The sequence below is a fragment of the Terrapene carolina genome, unplaced genomic scaffold, assembly GCF_002925995.2.
Source record: "Terrapene carolina triunguis isolate 2854851 unplaced genomic scaffold, T_m_triunguis-2.0 Scaffold58, whole genome shotgun sequence".
In the NCBI taxonomy this organism is placed as follows: Eukaryota; Metazoa; Chordata; order Testudines; family Emydidae; genus Terrapene; species Terrapene triunguis.
In genome coordinates this window covers 25,725,547-25,748,510 of record NW_020664409.1, presented here as the reverse complement: position 1 = coordinate 25,748,510, position 22,964 = coordinate 25,725,547, and the positions used below count along the sequence as shown (strand labels likewise).

The 22,964-nt window shown below is 37.2% G+C and overlaps 1 protein-coding gene across 1 annotated transcript in view; it reads right to left on the bottom strand.

Moving 5' to 3' along the window:
• Window positions 1–22,964, bottom strand: part of PTPN2 (protein tyrosine phosphatase non-receptor type 2) — a 51,150-nt gene that overhangs the window by 23,300 nt on the left and 4,886 nt on the right. The window contains 4 exon segments of the mRNA XM_026660897.2: window positions 745–882; window positions 3,179–3,277; window positions 6,211–6,311; window positions 20,293–20,383. Of these exon segments, the coding sequence (XP_026516682.1) occupies window positions 745–882; window positions 3,179–3,277; window positions 6,211–6,311; window positions 20,293–20,383 (429 nt within the window).

Here is a 22,964-nt window from a genome sequence, read left to right as displayed (position 1 = left end):
GTTGCCAAAAGCAGTGGAGGGCTTCGTTTCCTCAACCCCAGCCCTTCAGGCACCATTCCTCCCTTCTTCACCTCTCCCACTAATATTAAAAAAAAACAAAAGGGATCAGCTGAGTGGGGAGAACCCAAGTCACGAGGACACAGCTATGTAAAGTTCTACCTTGTCTCACTTTTACTCAGCGAGCTGGGCAATGTGACGACCAGTTGTAGAATGTTGATGTGAAGAAGCGCATGGAGGAGGTTTCAAATTCACTTTCTTCCTAAATATCTTGTGTCAAAGCTTCTTTAATGGCATTATAGATTCAATTAACAATAACCAAAAAAGCAAACATTTTGCAGAACAAACAAGACATTGAAGAAATAGACTATGTTGCCAGCTTCTCTCCCCCAATGCCACTGACCAAACTAGGTTACAATTATAATCTTAAAAAACCTGCTACTCTGCCATTGCCAATTAAAATTAAACATGGTGTTGGGATACTTTGATTTCCAAGTTAGAGAAATTAAAGAGTCAAGATTTCAGCACTTTGTATAGTGGCCTATTAATTTACACACACACACTAATTCATACACTTGTATGATTGTGTCTTTCGCACATATTAAAAGCAAAATAAATGTTATAACCTTTTATGCAAAAATTAGTCTAAGCATGAAATGGTAGTTTGCTACACATATTTCAAACAATACTTATTACATATTTAATCTTATGAATATGAGGTACACATGTATGGAGAAAAATGCTTACATTGATGTTTTCTAATTGTAGTAGGTGTACTGTATAATAGGATTTTATGTCCTCTGATACTAGCCTCACACAAAATCCCGTTTCCTCGAACATCATGACTTCCTCTTCTTCTGTTGGCCAGTACTGGGCACATTTTACCTAAATTTAAAAAAAAGTAAGTAAATATTTGCCCACTGAGACAAGTGACAAAAGTAAAATATGCGGGATCACAGATTCTACATGGGGTGGGGGATATGGATGCATTATGACAGCTTTTCTCTTCATCCTGAATAAGGAGATAAATCGTAACTGTCATTAAACTAAAATATGTTAACTAAAACTGTCTTTTCAAGCATATACAGCATCCATTTATTAGTCACATGTATAGTTGAATTTAATACAGAGTTTAAGTAACTTTCACAAATAATATACATTAAAAAAAAAAAAGTATTAATGCTAACTTGTGGACATGTTTCCAAAGAGTTGAAGCACTATTAAACTAGAGTATTTAGGGCTCAATTCTCCACTATTGAGCACTTCCCACAGTGATTTACATCAGTGAAAACAAAATATAAAATGCTACTAAATAATATAAATTTACACTCACTTTGTACAGATATAAATGACTACACCAAGTTCCTAAGTTCATAGGCTTTGCTATTTTAGGGCAAGCCGCTGGTCTACCTATTTCAGTATGCTACTCAATAACCACTACTACTCAATTCCTCAAAGGAAAAGAGAGAGAGAGCCACAATTGGACAACATTTTGCATGGGGGAGAGGGATAGAGCAGATTCCTCTCTGACCCCTATCATGAGTCTATGCTCTGAAGGATGAGAACTGTTCACTCATGAATAATGCTTAGACTATGCAGGCTGAGATAAAGTTATCCACTCCTTTTAAAAGATAAACAAAAAAAGCCATCCACAGTATTGTCTTGATCCCTGGTAGCAGTGAATTCCACAGGATTACTATACACTACATAAAATAGTGTTTTTCTTTATAAATTGTAGCTGTATTGTCAGTTTGGGATTCTTTGTAAAATTTGGGGGCTTGCATATCTGGTTGTAAGTATATATTACACACACATTTATGTGCTTATAACTATGTCCTCCATAATTATGAATCTCAGTTAGGTCCTGTTAAAATCCTAGTTTTTATATTCTCATCACTTGCAAGTAGTGTTAAACTCTCTAGCCATATTCACTACCCTTCTCTTGCTCTTTCCCCAATTCTGATACATCTTGATGTGCACCCAAACACCATACTTGCTTTAAATATTTCTACAATCGACAGACACCTTTATTGAGCTCTTCCAATGACACTTTTCATCCTTCAGAGCATTCTGCAAGTTCAGTGCCCACCAAGCACATAAAAGAAGTTTTTTATTTTTGACAATATGCATTACTTTACATTTATAGAGGTTACATGTCACTTGCCATTGTGCCGCATCATCCCCAAGGTTTTTAAATTAATGCATGATTTATCAGAATCCTTTAGTGCTTACTCACCTATCTGACTGAGTTTGCGCTTAGAAGTGAATGGGACTTTTGCATTTCCTTTGCTTGCATAATTGGATCCCAAAGCTCCAGGCCGAGTACATTAGGCCATCAAACTTTTCTAGCCAAGAATTTTTGAATGACCAGAACTTTATTGCATTTATAGCTAAGAACTACTGCTAATATCTAGATATTTAACGAGTCACACATGCTGGCAAAAAAAAACAAAAAAAAAAGCACTCTCTCAAGTGATTCATATACTCTAAATTCTCACTGACATGTAAGGAAGTGAAAATAGACTAGTTTTATTTCTGCTGGTAGCACGAAGTCAGGCTTTCATTATCAACAGCAGTCTATTAACAAAACATTGCTACTGTTAGAACATTTTGAAAAATAGAAAAAAAAAAATCTCAATGGAGTTAAACTTAAGCTAAGTTTCCTACCTTTTACATCTCATCTTGGAACCCACCTAAGCCCTAACTCCTACTCCCATCTTAGTTCTTCCGTTTTTACATCCCCCTGCCTCAGGAATTTTATTTCATCTTTCTAGACCTGTACTTACTGGAGACTGTTCTTACTGAAATGAATTTCACCTCTTAGCTCCACTACCTCATTTAATAAAGGTATCTTAGCTCTGTACAATTGGAAGAGAGTCGGTAAATACTCTCACTTATCCCCTCAAACTACTTTACTTAAAGTTATTTCTGGTCCTGCTTGTAGAATTAGTATAGTATCTCAGTTGTCACAATAATCAAATGTGATAAAGCAGCCAGCAAGATTAGTGTTCCCATATTGTTATTTAAGCCTCCAGCAACAACAAAAAAGAATGCATTATCTCTTCACAACAGGACATTCCTAACAATTAAAAAACAACTTTAATATCCCAATTAAGTGTGGTTTGATAGCATTAAAAGTATGTTGTTGATGTATACGTTGCATTAAATAGCCATTACTTACTGACTCTTTTTCAACAATTCTGTTTAGCATGACAACTGCTCTGGTCTTTTGTTGCCATACCATTAGCCAAAAATGACAACAAGTATTAGGAAGTGGACCCTGTGCGAATAAGGAAAGAAAGAGGGAAAACATTGACATAGTGCTCAAAACAAGAATCATAATTCAGTTATATCTGAAAAACTGTCTTCAAAGAGAACAGTGTAAGACAGGAAACATAAGTCAATTACACAGCTTATACACAAATGCAGAATATAAACATTTGAGTTTTTTGGAATGCAACAGTGAGGCATTTCCATTAGCTAGCCTACAACAAAATATTCTGACAGATTCATAATTAAAGTGATCAATTTATGAACAGCTTCAGAAAGAAAGTTAATTTACATAAATAGAGATACACTATATTCCTCATCAATGACAGCTGTTAGAAAAACATTTTATGGATAGGATGCCAGTATCAGAGAGAATTATGCTTTCAGGCATTATTAGTGCAGAATCTGATGGATCCCAACAGTTCTTTTGATAGCTTTTTAAATGGTGAAGACCTGTTTTTCAAATGTAACACTTTTATTGCAGCATTCCATCACCTTACATAATCAGGAACATGATTACTTAAACAGCTGTGAACATCCAAGTATTTCAACATCATTAAGTTTTATAACTAGCACAGCGGTTCTCAACCTGTGGGTCAGGACCCCAAAGTGGGTCTTGACCACGTTTTAATGGGGTCGCCAAGGCTGTTGTTAAACTTGTTGGGGCCCTGGGCTGAAGCCAAAGTCCAAGCCCCACCATCCAGGGCTGAAGTCCTCAAGCTTCAGCACTCCCCAAGGTGAGGGGGCTCAGGCTTCGGTCTCTCTTCCTGGGGTCGTATAGTAATTTTTGTTGTCAGAAGGGGGTCACGGTGCAATGAAGTTTGAGAAACCCTGAACTAGCAAATTCAAGACAGTGTAAATGGCGAAGTATTGAATTCTACAAGTAAAATTAGTCAAGTTCAAGCACAGAATGAATATGCATTGAAGTCTATTCTTCCACATGCATACAGCACTGTCAGCTAAGGTAATTTTTTGTATTAAATATTTTTTTGCAGACATTTTCCTATTTAAAAATATTATACAAGATCACAGTTTGGGGGCATTTTCACCATTTCCCTGTCGTCCTCTGTGAAACAGTGATTTTTCACAGGGCCCTATTTATAACTATCCTGGATTTTGTATATAAAGTATGCTTTTTTCCCCATTATATGCACATTGTGTGAATGACATCTCTCTATGTATGGATCCATTAGACCAGTAGTTTAAAAGCCCACTTCATATACAAAATCCAGGATTCCTTATATAGCAAAATACCATCCAAAATGTTGGCTGGATGCTAGTAAAAAAAAAAAAAAAAAAATTATATATATATATATATATATATATATATTACGAAAAAGTATTTTAAAGCCAGTCTTACTTAAAAGGAGAAGCTGTTTTCAGGCTTATTATTTACATATTAAGCAAATAAAAGTGGTTCAAATTATAAGGCCTTGAAAAATCCACTCAACAATCATGACTAGAAAGCTTTCCCCCAATATGTGAGAGAGACTAAGCCATTTCTGCAGAATTCAATCATCCATTTAGAAAAAGATGAAGTTTCTAGACATTTTTTTTTAATTGTTGCAAGAAGCCTTCCCAATGTGAACTGAATATACACTGATGCTCCATTGTTTTCCTGAGTCTGCCACAAGAGGTCCAAAAGCTCTACTATTGCTGCTACTGTTTGGCAACACCATGGGCAAGAAATTTACGAGACTTAGGTCAGTTTCATAGCTACTGTTCAGAAACCTGTTGTACCCTGAAATTGTCAAGTATTCCATAGATTTCCCATCAGTTTCATAATGCTCTTGCTTAGAAAAACTGAGAAGTAGCAGTAACAGATTCTGAAATTGTACACGGATGAGGACCTCAAAAATGGAGGATGGAAGGGAATGTAAAGCAGTGGAGACTTCCCACAGCCAGGCTACTCTGGAAGGATGAAGGAAAATAAAAATTCTCCCTTCCCTCAGTAAGGAATTATAGCTTCAAACTAATCTATGGCTATTAGCCAGAACCTGACATGAAAAAGGAAACTCTCCAACCACTAAAATCCAGTACCCTCCCCCAGATTTCTTACCAAGACATTTCTTCTGGACCACCCTGGTCAGAGTTCCCTAATGTCCTGTTTAACAGGTTTAGTCTTCCAGCTACTATCAGAGCTACGGTACTAACAAACTATATAAATTATAATGAATTTCTTGATGGAATTATATTTATAAAAGATACAAGGCAAATGTGTGAGTATGTTAAATTGGAGGAAAGTTGTATATTATTTGGGAACTAATAGTAAATCTCAAGCTTTCCTCCGCTACTACTCGAGTAGACCTGAGTTTCATCATTTATTCAAGGACACTGCTGCATCTATACATTTAAGTTATACAATATTTTACCTCATGTGGAAATATGGAAAGTCTGCCTTAGGAAAGTGTAAGTTAACACTTACTACGAAGCTGTACATGACCTGCTTAAAAGACAACTATAGCACACTGAAGATTAAAATAATAAAGGAAAAGAGATTAACGAAGAAACCAAAAACTCTCCTCTGGATTTTTTGGTCAATTCTTACAAATGTGTATGTTGGTACCATTCATGCATGTGTTTTTGTTTAAAAGGAGACGGAGAAGAGGCATGTTCAAAAGGAAGAGAGTACAACAACAGAAAGTAACCATTTGGATATTTTCATATTCGTTGAAAAGAAAAGAAAAATCTCTGTTTTAGAAACGTTTGAAAACTTTAATATATAGATTGCTATGAAATAATGCCTACCCTGCAAATATCTTATAAAAACTAGAAGAACATCCTTGTAATCAGATCAGACATACTGGCTATTTGTTTCATTTACTGACCGAGGAGAGCAGCAAAGATGGCTTCATTCCCATCCCCAGAATGTAAGGCTGTGCTATACCATAATGTCCATGTTCTCTATCCCCCATAACAATTTAATATCTAGTTATTACATACCTGTGTTAAAATATAGTTTCTTTGGGCTTCTTCTATGACTACTAAACTGGCATTGATATAGTCATTCTCTGTGTTCTGCAGTTTTACACGACTATGGTCATCTAACAATAGAAACAAAGTTAAAATTAAGACATATGACAAACATATATGGAAGTGAAACTCCTGTGATACTTTCACATATTTCCAGAATTTATCATCATGTCATGGTGTGATATCAAGGCATAACTGGCATTCATTTGGTCTAAATGCAAAATTCACTCCTACCTTAGTTATGAATGACTAACATCGCCATTCTTAACTCTTGCAAATAAAAATGTTATATATAAAATATATTATATACAGACACACACACACACACACACACACACACACTAAAAAATCCCATTATCCAAATATCTTTGGAAACATCCATATTCTCTGTATAATCAGAATTTTGGATAATCATTCAGAAGTTCTGATAGAAACAGAAGAAATCGGAAGCCAAAGGTGATTTTTGGATAATCTGGGTTTAGATGTATATATATTTAAAATGGAACTCCCACTTTAAGCCCCAACTCTGCAGCCAGAGCTGCAGCCCCTATGCCCATGCATAGTTCTGCTCACTTCAAATGACTTCAAATGAACAGAGGCTCACAGAATTTTAATTAGCATTTTCTGACTCCTAACAGATTATTACAAATGTAACGCAAATATAAGACTGTAGCACATTAACAGATGAGGAAACTGAAACAGAGATCAAGTGACTTGACCAAGGTCACCCAGCATGCCAGTGACAGAGGTGGGAATTTACTATTTATGGGCCCAATCCTCTCAGTATGCACCCAAAACTCCAGGTTTACTTCAGTGATAATTTTGAGATTGTGAATCTTGTCAGGATCAGGCCCTATATAAATACTGATCGTGAAACAAAGGAAATGCAACACAACTGAGGAAAAGTTAAAATTGGAACCTGGAGCATATATTCTTAACATCGCATTAATAGATTTTTACACTTAATTGTTTGATAACCTAGTGGCAGATGACATCCTCGTGCTAATTTGCTCCCTAAGGCTTCAGCAAGTAAGTGAGCAATTCAGCAGAAAATCACTAGCCTACAACCATATTGTCACACACAGTTCCCACATTATCAATATTCAACATATCTTCTTGAAAACAATTTAAAATATGAAATAAAAAAGGGGGGGTTGTCAATGCAGTAACAAGGCTGAAATTTTAAACAAGGATCAGGAGAATCACAGTCAAGGTTCCCACAACAATCTTAACTCTCCTCTCTTGCATACTGTAATTATCGCAAACCCAAGCACTTAAAAGGAAATGAACAGGTAAGTTTTATACTGTCCACATCTTTAAAAGATTTTTTTTGTTTTAAGTATACTGAAATGCATCTCTCACCACAACACAACTATCTTAACTCTGATCCATGGATTGTTGAGAATTTTATTTATTTCGCATTATATTTGTTAACTTGATTTCATGATTCACAAATGTAAATGACTACACTAGGTGCAAAGCACTGAAGAATTAAACCCCTAACATCCAACTGGGCTACCCACTCAGTAGAAAAAACTCCCATTCAAACCAATGAGGGAAAGATTGAGTCCAAAACCACGTACAACAAATCCTTAATAATTTGCCAAAGTATAATTTATTTCTTTAAGACAGCTAGTGCACAAGTTTTCAAAGAGATTTAACCACTCAGAAAATGAGTTAGAGGTAAGCAAAGAATAAAACTGAAGTAAAATATTTCAAACCACAGTGATTTAACAAGAACAATTTGATTTTTCCCCAAAATTTTTAGAAACATCCTCCTTTGTCTTCAGAGTTAATGTGGCAATTTTCAAGCCAAAGTATAAGGCTGTACAAGGAAGCGGATTGAAATCATAACTCTGGAGAGACTACTGCCTATCCAAAATATACAAGAGAGTCAAGATTGATGCAGAAACCTAATTTTGTAACTTTGATGTCCTCCAGGAGGATTACTTTTTATGAGAAAAAGAGGGAAATGACCCAATGGTACACATTTTATGAAGGACCCCCAAGCATTGGGCTTCTCTCCTTTCTTCCTCTATGCAATAGCCTACATCCATTGACCCTTGAGAGCACAATTGCAAACTCTTGGGGAAGAGAGATGCATTGATGGTTGGGACAATTTTGGTTTGTTTTCTTTCTTGGCTTTGGCAAAAAGTTACTGGTTTAGCTATGTTTGCATTAGTATTTCTAGTATGTGGCAAAAGGACCTGGAGCTGTAGGTAGGCTTTTTTTTTTTTTTATTTTATACCTCTATATGGAGGCTAACACACATGTAAATTACAGATTTAGAGATACTATGTATGTTTTAAGCAAAATATATATCTCCTTACATTATATTGCCTGGAAATGAAAATGTTAATAGGTTTTCCTTTCCTGTATTGCTTTATTTTATCTGAAATATTTCTACTGGACAGAAACCAAGATCTTTGTAAATATTACATGTCATTTGCTAACAGGAAAAACTTAAGATCTTGTTATAGTAAATCACTCATACAGATGCTAGTGTTCTCGGAAAGATGATGTCAGTAAGCACTGTTAACAGTTTAATCACTCTGCAACTGCTGTATCATTTCCAAATAGGAGATAAAAGACCCCAAAGAGGTTTCACACAGTAACGTGCACTCACAAGGTATTCAGCCTTACTTTTTAAAAACACTACAAGAGACAATGAGTACATTTAAAATTCCTCTCTGTAGAACATGCTGAAGAGAATCTTGGGGTCGGGGTAGTGGGAAACGATACCAAAATTTAAGTGCTATCCTATGAATACCAGCCTGTAATCCATCAGACAGAAATACATGCAGTACAAGGATGCATTGATCCTCTCCTTTCCACCAAAAAGAAGGTTCCTGGAAGACACTAGGACCTAGAAAACTCATGTGTGTCCTGGCTTGCTATACTGAAATCAAACAAGCCAATTTTTCAGTGTTAATGTTTCCAGTCTGTAAATGATTTCCAGTTATTATTCATTCAATAATTGAACTGATTATATAAATAACAGAACTTCAGATGAAATTTAGTTTAAAGAACCCCACTTACCTAAAAATTTATTGTTAGCCATACGAACAGAAACAGCTATGATGTAGGATTTCTAAAATTTCTAACACAAATTTTCCACTTCAACAGAACGTGCCATCGGCACAAGAAGTGGAAATCTCGAAAAATGCTTCTTATGCTGGTTCCCCTATTAAGAAAGCTTCTATATTTAACTAAAACAAAAATGTTAAGTATTTTGGATGTTTTTCTTCAATAGCAAACATAATATTTTAACAAAACAAGCATATGTCCCTCGCTTCTTACACTTATCTCCAGACTTCTTCTCTTTGTCCAGATCTATTCTGCTCCCAACAATCTTCTATTCATTGAACTTTTTGAAACTTTGCCTTTTTAGAGAGAGGTAAGGGATTGACTCTGTGTACACAAATTTGCAGAGGGACAATAGAGTTGAGGTCTGTTATTTCTCACCTCTCTATATTATTTATTTATTTTAAAACATTTTTGCTGTTAACAAGCATGTTACCTCTGGAGACACAAATCCACAGTTTGAGAACTGCAAAAGTAAGCATCTCCGATGGTATCTTCTAGACCAGGGGTAGGCAACCTATGGCACGCATGCCAAAAGTGGCACACGAGCTGATTTTCAGTGGCACTAACACTACCCGGGTCCTGGCCACCAGTCCGGGGCGCTCTGCATTTTAATTTAATTTTAAATGAAGCTTCTTAAATATTTTAAAAACCTTATTTACGTTACATACAACAATAGTTTAGTTATATATTATAGACTTATAGAAAGGGACCTTCTAAAAATGTTAAAATGTATTACTGGCATGCGAAACCTTAAATCAGAGTGAATAAATGAAGACTCGGCACACCACTTCTGAAAGGTTGCCGACCCCTGTTCTAGACTAAGCACTAAGTCCCATTGGGTGGATAGAAAAATTAACCTAAATAATCTATACAGAAGCCTGTGGAACCCCATAAGATTGGGTCCCTAATCCATGAACTATTGGAACTCATTTACAAAACTTTTCTTAAGCATTACATGAATATATTGTCTCATACTATAGAATTAGAATTTATAATCCCTATTCCATGAGATATCTTTGAGCTATAATTTATCTTAATTAAAACTAATCTTTAGATAAAATGCTTTTTGAGGAAAATACCTATCCAAAAAATCCGATTTAAATAAAAAAAAAAAAATCGGATTTTTTTTTTTAAATCATTCATTTTTATCCACCCTGTCTCTAGCTCAATTTCTAATACTGATGGCACAGCTGAAGTGCAATATGCCTATTTTTAGCATGACATCTTCCTGCTCTAACAATTAAGAATTGTGAAGGTGCTAACAGTAAATCTGAGATACAAAACTAAAAATCACACTATAGAGGAACAATCCGATGACTTTGACAGGACAGATAAGAATTTGAAGGCCATTCTTGTAAGAATTATAGCCCCAAAAGTTGTTTTCCTTTTAACAATGTGTTTTCTGAGAAATGGTTTCATCTGTCAGGAAATGACTAGCTTTCAAACTGAACCCAGTGACATTTCAGATTAGCTTCCTCTTTCACTACTATCATACAGTCAAACTGCCCCTTTCTCTACTCTAGAGCAATTTGTACTACCAATCAAATGCCAGAGTACATTTTTTCTATTAGCCTCAGCAAAAACGAGTTATTTTTATAGCCTTTTCAAAGTTATTTATTTATCCACCACAATTAGATGCACACTAATAAAAAATAAATAAGCTAAAATATTTATGAAATTGTAGACAGTATAAAAATGAACACTTAAATATCTGTTACAGGTTATATTTGAAGATTCACATGGATTTATGTTGTTTTTGTTTTAACAGTTATTATGGACTATGTTACATATGTTTCAGTGTAGAAGTTTAATTATGCTTTCTCTGTGAAAGAAACAAATAATAAACTCAAGTGACATGAACCATGTTACAAAGTGCACTGAAAATCAATGGATAGACTGCCATTAACTTCAGTGGGCTTGGATCAGGCCTGTAATGCCTAAGGCAGTCAAGAACTTAAAAAAAAAAAAAAAAAAAAAAGCTGTTGCTACTTTTTTAGCCTGTATATTGGAGGCATCTCAGCTATAAATGTATGGGCAGACATTAATTGGTTTCACTGTTTGCCACATCTAATCCGTAACGCCCAGAAAACACAATCTCATGTGACATTGTGAGAAGATTCTACCAGATTATTATAGTGGATATCTAATCTGTAGTCTTTTTAGAAATTAGTAGTCTCTGGGTTTGCTCCCATTGCCCCACCACTCCACAGCATAGTTTTGCCATTTGATAATTCAGATGAAGTTCAGAAGCTCTCTTGTCCCATAAGTCAGATTTTTTTTAAGGATCACTTTCTTGGAGGAATAAATGATAAAATTTTCAATTTCAACTCGGAATGATTCGTGCCTCCCTAATAAACTAGTTAGATAGCTTCTAGAGAGCTACCAGCAAGCACAGGCAACTACTATTACCAACACTATTACATTTAAACAAAGTTAAAAGTATATTAAAGTTGCAAAGTCTAGGACTCAAAAGTTACATGTACCAAGATTAAGGATGCCATGCAACCTTAATTGGGCATTCTTGTATGTATGTGTTATGATCAGGTTCTGCGTACCCCAGGAGACTAAATTCCACAGCAGCAAGTCCTACATGCTATGGAATTTTGCGTTTACGGTCATGGAAAATGTTCACTTATCCCAATCTCATGAAATACCCTTTATTGCCCCCACACATACATGACTACCCCTTATTTGAAGATTTATTAAAACTTGTAAATACCATTTTAAATATTGAGTTTATGATCATTGTATGGTATACGATAATTGTATGGTATACATGAGGGCAGTAGAAGTGTACATTTGAGAGAAAAATAGAGGGTAGGCTAATGGAAGTGATGTTTCCCTAAGATGTCCCTTAAAGCATTGTCCCTTATTTTTCCATGTGGTTTTCCCTTATTTTCCATCCAACAAAGGCGGTCACCTTTCCACGTGCATACACTCACACACCCTTCCCTCATTGCTGATATCTGAAAATACTCATGATGTAAAATTCAACAATGATTATTTTAAAGGGCAATTTATTTAATTATGCTCTCCTGGTGGCCTGGCTCCAACGGCTGCAGCTCCTGCTGTGTTGTACAGGTGGCCCAGCTCAGAACCTCCTTCCTTCCCTGTGTGCTAAAGAAGGGAGGAGCTTGTGGCTGGCTGCAACAGCTCATCTCCTGGGCCTCAGTTGCTGTGCTGTTCTGCAGACAGAAAGCTTGCTAGCCTACATTTACCTCTCTCCCTACTCCCAGCTGGGAGCTCAACCCTGATTCCCAGCTGTTGCCTGGTTCCATGGAACAGTGCCACGTAATCCAGCTAATACCCTCATGGGAAAACTGGATCGTAAGAGGCAGCTGGAAGCAGGTCCTGCCAAGACAGGAAGGAAGAAAACAAGTCCTAAGATGACTTGCAGCAAAATAAATTCTGTGGCAAAAGTGCTGAATTCTATAGCATCTCAGGAGAAATTCCAGTCATGAAATCAGAGTTCAAGGGGCATCAACAGATGAATACAGCAGATTACACCACTCAAAGATACTGTTGCAGGCTCTCTAAATACAACTGTATTGGTCTGCACTCAATATTTTTGCTGTTCTCTTTGCACCAGAGAGAGCTACACACACTTTTAAAATTAAAGCTCAAATTCTGGAGCAAAATTCTGCAATAAGGAGTGAATTCCCTGGGAAAAGGGGAACACATGGGCACTTTGACAGACTCTTGCCCAGCACTATACACGGGTTCTATGGCAAAGTCAGGAATATAACTCGACTGTCATGAGTTCAAGCCTACTGCCTTAACTACAAGAGAACATCTTCTCTTCTTACAACCCTGTCTGATTCACCATCAATCTGGTGTGCAAAATGAGACAGTGCTCTGTAGAACAAATATTCTGTGATAATGTAATTGAACACTATCATAATGCATACACACAAGAGGGCCATCTCAAGGGCATGATGACTGAAGTCAATGGAAACAAGAATTTTTGCTATAAGCTGGGGACTTATCAGTTGGAAGCAACAGAGGAGGAGAAAGACCTAGGTGTACTGGTTGATCACAGGATGACTATGAGCCGTCAACGTGATGCAGCCATGAAAAAGGCTAATGCACTCCTAGGATGCATCAGGCAAGGTATTTCCAGTAGAGACAGAGAAGTGTTCCTACTAGGGATGTCAAGCATTTAAAAAAAAATTAATCGCGATTAATCACACTGTTTAATAATAGAATACCATTTATATAAATATTTTTGGATGTTTTCCACATTTTCAAATATATTGATTTCAATTACAACACAGAATACAAAGTGTACAATGCTCACTTTATATTTATTTTTTATCATAAATATTTGTACTGTACAAATAAAATAGTATTAAGTGAACTGAAAAATACAAGTACTGTAATACAATCTCGATCATGAAAGTTGAACTTACAAACGTAAAGTTATGTACAAAAAAATAACTGCACTCAAAAACAAAACGTAAAACTTTAGAGCCTACAATTCCACTCAGTCCTGATTCTTGTTCAGACAATCGCTCAGACAAACAAGTTTGTTTACATTTGCAGGAGATAATGCTGCCTGCTTCTTGTTTACAATGTCACCTGAAAGTGAGAACAGGCATTCGCATGGTACTGTTGTAGCAGGGATTGCAAGATATTTACGTGCCAGATGCGCTAAAGATTCAGATGTCCCTTCATGCGTCAATCACCATTCCAGAGGACATGCATCCATGCTGAAGATGGGTTCTGCTCGATAACGATCCAAAGCAGTGCAGACCATGCATGTTCATTTTCATCATCTGAGTCAGATGCCACCGGCAGAAGGTTGATTTTCTTTTTTGGTGGTTCAGGTTCTCTAGTTTCCACACTGAAGCGTTGCTCTTTTAAGACTTATGAAAGCCTGCTCCACACCTCATGTGCCTCTCAGATTTTGGAAGCCACTTCAGATTCTTAAACCTTGGGTCTAGTGCAGTAGCTATCTTTAGAAATCTTACATTGGTACCTTCTATGCGTTTTGTCAAATCTGCCATGAAAGTGTTCTTAAAACGAACAACATGTGCTGGGTCATCATCAGAGACTGCTATAACATGAAATATACGGCAGAATGCAGATAAAACACAGAGCAGGAGATGTACAATTCTCCCCCAAGGAGTTCAGTCACAAATTTAATTAATGCATTATTTTTTTTAACGAGCGTCATCAGCATGAAAGCATGTCCTCTGGAATGGTGGCCAAAGCATGAAGGGACACACGAATGTTTAGCATATCTGGGACATGAAATACCTTGCAATGCCAGCTACAAAAGTGCCATGCGAACATCTGTTCTCACTTTCAGGTGACATTGTAAAACAAGAAGCGGGCAGTATTATCTCCTGTAAATGTAAACAAACTTGTGTCTCTTAGCGATTGGCTGCACAAGAAGTAGGACTGAGTGGACTTGTAGGCTCTGAAGTTTTACATTGCACTCAAAAACAAAAAAGTTATGTAACCAAAAAAACAAAAAACTACATTGTAAGATCATAATAAAGAAATTGCACAACAGTACTTGTATGAGGTGAACTGAAAAATACTTTTCCTTTTAATAGTGCAAATATTTGTAATAAAAAAATAATATAAAGTAAGCACTGTACACTTTCTATTCAGTGTTGTAATTGAAATCAACACATTTGAAAAAGGGGAAAAAATCCAAAATATTTAATAAACTTCAATTGGTATTCTATTGTTTAACAGTGCGATTAATAACGATTAATTTTCTTTTTAGCTAATCACAAAATTTATGAGTTAATCAATTTTTTTTTTTTTAGTTAACTGCAATTAATCAACAGCCCTAGTTAGTACCATTATACTGCTGAGACCTCATCTGGAATTGTGTGTGCAATTCTGGTTTCCCAGGTTTAAGAAAAATTAATTCAAACTGGAACAGGTGAAGCGAAGGGCTACTAGGATGATTCAAAGTATGGAAACCTTCCTTACGAGAGGAGACTCAAAGAGCTTGGCTTATTTAGCCTAACCAAAAGAAGGCTGAGGAGACAGATGATTGTTCTCTATAAACACATTAGAGGGATAAATACTAGGGAGGGAGGGGAGTTATTTAGGTTATTCGCCAATGTGGACATAAGAACAAACAGATATAAACTGCCCATCAACAAGTTTAGGCTCGAAATTAGGTGAAGGTTTCTAAACATCAGAGGAATGAAGTTCTGGAACAGCCTTCCAAGGGGAGCAGTGGGGGCTAAAAGTCTAACTACCTTCAAGACTGAGCTTGATAAGTTTATGGAGAGGACTGTATAATGGGACTGCCTACAATGGCATGTGGCCCATCGGGGATTGCCAGTAGCAAAAATCCTTAACGGCTGGAAACAGGACACTAGGTGGGGAGGGCTCTGAATTACTACAGAGAATTCTTCCCCGGGTACCTGCCCACATGTTCAGGGTCTGATTGCCATATTTGGGGTTGGGAAGGAATTTTTCCCCAGGTCAGATTGGCAGAGACGTTGGTGGTTTTTCACCTTCCTCTGCAGCGTGGTGCAGGGTCATTTGCAGGTTTAAACTAGTGTAAATGGTGAATTCTCTGTAACTTGAAGAAGTCTTTAAACCATGATTTGAGGATTTCAGTAACTTGGTCAGAGGTTAGGGGTCTATTTCAGGAGTGGGTGGGTGAGGTTCTGTGGCCTGCAATGTGCAGGAGGTCAGAATAGATGATCACGATGGTCCCTGTCTATGAAAGATCCCCTTTGACACCAATGGGCTTTGGATCAGGCACGAAGGTTGCACAGGCAACTTTAAAGCTAGCATTTCCTTAGTTTTTGAGTGCTTGACTTTATGGTCTTAATACTACACCTTTTAATCTAGTTTTTGCAGATAATTAACTACAAAAATTGAAAAACAAGTTCTGTTGTGCAGAACCATACTGTTCTACCCACCATGGGTCATCAGCAGGGTTTAAATCCAGGATTTCCAGATCCACAGCACAGACCTCTACAGCTTGAGTTAAAAGAGCAACTGATAGAAGTAGTAGGTTTATCCTCTGCGGAGCAGCTACGATAGAAGTATGAACATACATGGCCAGCAGCTTACACACTATTTACTAGACAGCAGTGGAATGCTCAGAACTCCTCAGTTCTATTCCTGGCTCTGGAGGGTCTATTTGCTACAAACAGCACAATCTAACACAGAGTTAGCCCATTCATTCTGAAAGATAGTTAAGCAGTGGCTGAGACTTGAGTCTGGTATACCAGTTCTATCTGTTCTACTTGTGCAACCTCCCAGTTATCCCATCCGTAAAACAGGAAAAGGGAACAATATGTGTCTTCCTCCTCAGGGAAGTGTATTGAGCATTGCTCAGTAACAAGGTCTGTAAGACCACAGTACTAACACCATTCTCATCCTGGGTTCTATATCAGCACTCCTTCGCCTAGGCCAAAGGGATGGCTGTTGCCTCTCTCTGAAGCTCTAGTTCTATAGGGCACAGAAACATGCCCAGAGCAGATGGAAAAGTCAGTAAGACCCAAGAGAGTGCTCAGTCAGTCAGAATGCAGGAAGGTCTGTGGGGCCTGGCAGGATCTTCAGTGCAGATGCAATGTTCACAGATTTTAGTAACAAGCTTCTAACAGGCTCTATGGGGCATAGCCAAATAATTTTCAAAGGCTTGTAACTAGGCCAAAGCTTGGTGGATTTTCACGGCTACAGGAAAAGGCATCTCTGACTTCAGAACCAAATCTCTGATTAATTTTGAATTCCTGCTCCAATCCATAGAGGCACTGAAGCTTTTTAAAGAAAGGGACGGGGGGGTAATGAAGAGCGAGAGAGAGATCTATTCTTCCTCACTTCATCCTTCCAAGAGGTTAAGTTGGGTTGCTGATGCTTAGTAGAAAAATTCAGCATGAGACAGATACCAAGCATAGAACAGTTAAAGTTAGGCAAAGCTATAAGCAACTAAAAACAGAAGCGTCTTAAAAAAAAAAGTGTTAAGTCATACCTATAGAGCTGCTACTAGCTCCATAAAGATTAATGTTTTATTATTAGTATTTTACACCTGTATACACTTTTCATCCAGATATTTCAAAGCACACAAAAAAAAAATCCTCATTTTTACAGACAGAGAAACTGAGGCAGAGATATTTACCAAATTTACCTTCGCAGCCACTGATTTTGGTTGCCTAAATCTAAGACATTTTGGGCCTAATTTTGAGATGTGTCGACAACTTGCAGTTACCACTCACTTCAACTGGAAATGCAGGTACTCAGCACTTCTCAAAAATAAGACCCCAGGTATGTCAGACTGGGCTCTCAAAAATCAGTTTTGGCCCAAGTGACTTATTCACTATGTGGCTTTGGCTAAGTGGCAGAACTGGAAACAGAAGATGAGTTTCCAGATCTACAGGCTCATGCTCCAGTCACTAGCCATGGTGCCTTTTGAGTCTTCTTTGTCATGTAGGAGAAACCTAACATTAAACGAGGGGTCATAAACCATTAACCTATTTTGTCTATAATATTTAGAGAGCCTCTTGACCTGGATTCGCAAAGAAGTAGCATTAAGACTTGTCTTGTCCCTTCTGAACAAGAGTTATGATAGCGGACTCTGATTAGGTAACAAGTTTTGATTAAACCATCAATATTTTTATGTAGCGGATAAATATAATACAAGAGCACTCAAGGTGATATGACATGGAAAACATTATCTGAAATAGTTCTGTAAGTTCTTTGGAAGAGATGTCATGCCAAACCCTTAAATACAGACAATTAAAAAAAAATTTTAAGGCCACTAATTCTGACAGATGAAAACATGTATTTTAAATGTTGTTAAAAGACTGATCAACACTAATTCAAATAGTGCTACAACAAACAAAGTTATCAGAGGAAATTCCCTAAAAATATCTTAGCAAGCAACACAGGGCTTCTGTATGAGACACATACCAAAATAAGAATGGATAAATATTGGGGGGGGGAATCAGATTTAAATCAAATAAGAATAAATCTATTTTAAATAAAATTTGAAAATCTGACAACCTACATTAACATACTTAGCATACTCTATTAATATCATTTAAATTAAATTAAAAAAACACTAATATTCAAGTGCTGCCAAAGGTTTAAAGAAAGTCAAAACACTGAACTGGTGGAAGTCACTGGCCAAGTACCTGGAACTAGAGTTTGTTGAAGTGCAAAACCAGCTTTAGACAGCAGTAGCCTCTTCTGCAGGGGCAAAGATAATATTTTCTATATTTCAGTTTATTCAACTGGTTCAGTTCAATGACTAGTTCATTTAACACTGAGAAACTGACTGGGAGCTGGAAAAGCTGGAAAACTTATTTTTCTCTTCCAATCTATGAATAAATACTAGGTGGGAGAGGATGAGATCTACTAGTCCTAAAGTCTTGAAAGATATTGTGACCAGAAACAATCAGTTCAATTCACTATCTACAGACCAGAATTCCTTTGCTTAATAAATCAGTTTTAATTTATCAATACATGTTTTCCATTTAATTTTTTTTTCTTATGTATCCAGCACAGTTAGGGTAGTTTCATTTAACTAATAAAAACAATTTTAAAATGCTGATTTTGTGCATTTTAATTTAACTCCAATTTCCCTCCAAATGCAGCTTGACAATTCACAAGTAACAAAACAAATCATCTAGTAAATAAGAAATACCATTCACATTTTCTAACATAATAAAAAGTGTAAAAATATAAAGAACAGGAGTACTTGTGGCACCTTAGAGACAAATTTGTTAGTCTCTAAGGTGCCACAAGTACTCCTGTTCTTTTTGCGGATACAGACTAACACGGCTGCTACTCTGAAACCTGTAAAAATATAAGAATCCGTAACAAACTCCATAAAAGTATGTAAATAAAGGGGCACAGCTAACAAAGTAGTGGCCAGCCAGAGATTCCAGCCAATGAAAGTAGAAGCAGCCAAATCAGGGACTCCTGTATTGGGATGAGGAGGTAAAATGGGGCACAGCCAGGGTTACCTTCCCAGCACTCCCTTGGACTCAGAACTGTACAAGAGATAGCACCCCGACTCTCTTGGCACTAAGAGCACAGGTGGTGCTGTGCCTTGCCTCCATCCTATGTGATCTAACCTTCAGGGAAACTACAGAGACTCCAGCAAGTAAGAGCAGAAGCAGCCAAATCAGGGATTTCTGGACATTCAGAGACATTTCTACATATGGCTGGACTTTCTCCATCCTGTGCTGATTGGGTGCTTGATCCAACCCTCCCTCTCAGCCTCTTCATCTCAGCTTTTTTCTCCTGCCCTGTTCCCCTCAGTCCTTTTCCCTTTAACTAATCCTCCCTCCTAAGCACCCATCTGACACATACCCCCAAAAAAGAATCTTGGCACTAACATGACATTTGCCAACATAACATTGTTTACTCTGCTTGTCTGTTCTACCCTTTCACGCACCCTCTGCTTGTCTTGTCTATATAGATTGTAAGCTCTTTGGGGGCAGGGATCACTCTGTTTGTACAGTGCCTATTACAATGGGACCCCCTTTCTTGGTTGGTCCTTAAGCACTACTGTATTAAACATGATTAGTTATAGAAACCAGTGAAAATCAACCTCTCTTTAGGAAAATAAATACAAATGCAAAACAAGATGGAAATTGATTATGTAAATCAAGGTTGCCTGCTTGTTCATTTAAATCATGATTAGAATCAGTGATTTAAAATTAGTCCACCTTGCTTGCTTACAAACATTTATATATTTGTACACAGTGTTTATAACTACCATTAGAGTAATCACTGTAACAGTGTGTTATAACAGCCACTGGTTTATTTTTTCCCCAAAGGTACATATTTTAGCATGCAAGCCAGTTTATAGAAGGACCAAACTTTCTATTGAAAAAAAAACAGATACATCTCAAAAGCAAATCATTTTAGGTTATACATAAAGGGTTCATAAGAATCTCTTTGAAAAGGAAAAAAATGAGACAAAAATGTTTTCATTATGCATTTAATTACACCGGGCAAAGGATATATACTTACATGGGCTGACATCTCTGTATCTATTTCGATTTCTGTTTTCTGGATATTTTGCAACTCTATGAGGATAGTCATTGGATTTATGCCGAATTTCCTTAAAATTACAAAAATACAGTTTAATAATAAAATCCTCAATTCAGAGTAACATTCTGCACAGCAAAAAAGAGCATCTTCAAGCCAATTAATTAACATTTTAAAATAATCATATTACAGTTCATCGAGGTTCACCTTTGCTCAAGACTTCATTTGTGCCTAGCATTTAACCTGACTATTGAATACTGGCATTTAGAACTATCAGCTTCTTACACTTGTCTAGTCAGTTAACACTGCACAGACAGCTTAGACACAATTTGGTGAGTATTTCACATGGCATGAAATAAGGGAGGATGAAGGATTTGGCATGGCTATGCTCTTCGCATATGGCCTCATACGGTGTCTCCCATGCCAAAATGGGACTTAGATAGGACTAGTACTGTTTTACAGATATCCCCTCTGCACCATGAAGTGCCTGCGAAATCCAATACAGCTCCTCTCTGTTGTCAAGACTGATAGTTCTTGGCGATTTCAGTATCATACAGATAACTCTGAGTTAGCTTCTGATTTGTAGCTGTGGTAACAATCATGGGACTATTCCAGTTGTCTGACAACTCACACAGGTGACCACATTCAGGGTCTGTTTGGAATGGAACAAAGGCAATTAACTCCATCAGAGAGAGGTCACAACACACCATCCCCAGGACAGCAAGGGAAGTATTTTGAGGGTCTGCTCTCAGAAGTTCCTAGAACATGTATATTTCCAGAGTGTTCTGAGAGACAATTCTATTTAACAGTCCAGAAGAACAGGGAAGTAGATTGTGTGAAGGAATGGAGAAGGGGTTTTAGCGTTTGGCCCTTGACTAATGACAGTGGCCTCAAAATACAGAATTTCAGAAACGTAGAAGAGAAGAGACCTTGAGGGGCCATTCAGTTCAGCGCCCTCTGCTGAAGCAGGCCCTAGTATACCTAAATCATCTCTGACAGGTGTTTGTCTAACCCGTTCTTAAAAATCTTCAATGATGGGGATTCCACAGCCTCCCTTGGTAACCTATTCCAGTACTTAACTTTCCTTAAAAGTTAGACATTAGGAAAAACTTACTAACCTACATCTCCCTTGTGGCAGATTAAGCTTATTACTTCTTGTCCTACCGTCAGTGGACATGGAGAACAATTTATCCCCATCCTCTCTCTAACAGCCCTTAACATATTGGAGACTTATCAGGTCACCCCTACAGTCTTCTTTTTTTCCCCCCCCAAGAAGAAACATGCTCACTTGTTTAAACCTCTCCTCATAGGTCATGTTTTCTAAATCTTTTATCATTTTTGTTGCTCTCCAATTTGTCTGAATCTTTCTTAAAGTGAAGTGTCCGAAACTGGATACACTACTCCAGCTGAGGCCTTACCAGCGCTGAGTAGAATGGGACAAATACCTCCCATGATTTCCATATAATACTCCCGTTAATATACCCCAGAAAAGTGCATCACATTGTTGGCTCATATTCAATTTGTGATCCACTATAATCCCCAGATCCTTTTCAGCAATACTATCACCTAGCCAGCCAGTCACTCCCGATTTTGTAGTTGTGCATTTGATCTTTCCTTCCTAAGTGTAGTACTTTTCCCTTGTCTTTTCCCAATTTCATCTTGTGGATTTATGTAAGTCATTTTAAATTCTAACTCTGTTCTCCAAAGTGCTAGCAACTCCTCCCATCTTAGTGCCATCTGCAAATTTTATAAGCATACTCTCCACTACATTATCCAAGTCATTAATGAAAATGTAGAACAAGTATCTGGCCAACGACAAACCTCTATGGGACCCCACTGAATATATCCTCCCAGTATGATAGTGATCCATTGATAACTACTTTGAGTACAGTCTTTCAACCAGATATACACCCATCTTATAATAATTTCAGCTAGAACACATTTCCCTAGTTTGCTTATAAGAATGTCATGGAAGACCAGTGTCAAACTAAAACCAAGATACATCATATCTGCTACTCCCTCCCCCCCGCCCCCAAAAAATAAAAACAACAACATCCACTAAGCCAGGAATCATGACAAAGAAGGAAATTAAGTTGATCTGGCATGATTTATCCTTGAAATCCATGCTGGCTATTTCTTATAGCGGTATTATCCTGTAGGCGCTTACAAACATTGTTTAATAATTTGTTCCAGGTATGGAAGTTAGGGAACTAAGAGGACCTGGGGTATAGACCAGTCAGCCTTTTTTAAAAGAATGGTACTATATTTGCCCTTCTCCAGTCCTCCGGGACCTCCCCTGTCCTCCATGAATTCTCAAAGACAACTGTTAACAGTGCCAAGATTCCTTTAAGTACACTCGGCTGAACTTTGTCAAGCTTCCCAACTTGAATACATCTAACTTATCTAAAGTATTCTTCAATCTGTTCTTTCCCTATTCTGGCTTGTATTCTTTCCACCTTGTTGTTAATGTTAACTGTGTTAAGCATCTGGTCACAACTAATCTTTAAATGAAGTCTGAAGCAAAACAGGCATTAAACTTCTCAGGCCTTCTTGATATCTGTTATCAGACCCGCTATTTAGTCCCACTAAAGAGTGGACTACACTTTCCTTCATTCTTTTCTTGCTCCTTAGTAAGAAGAGATTCTGTAAATATA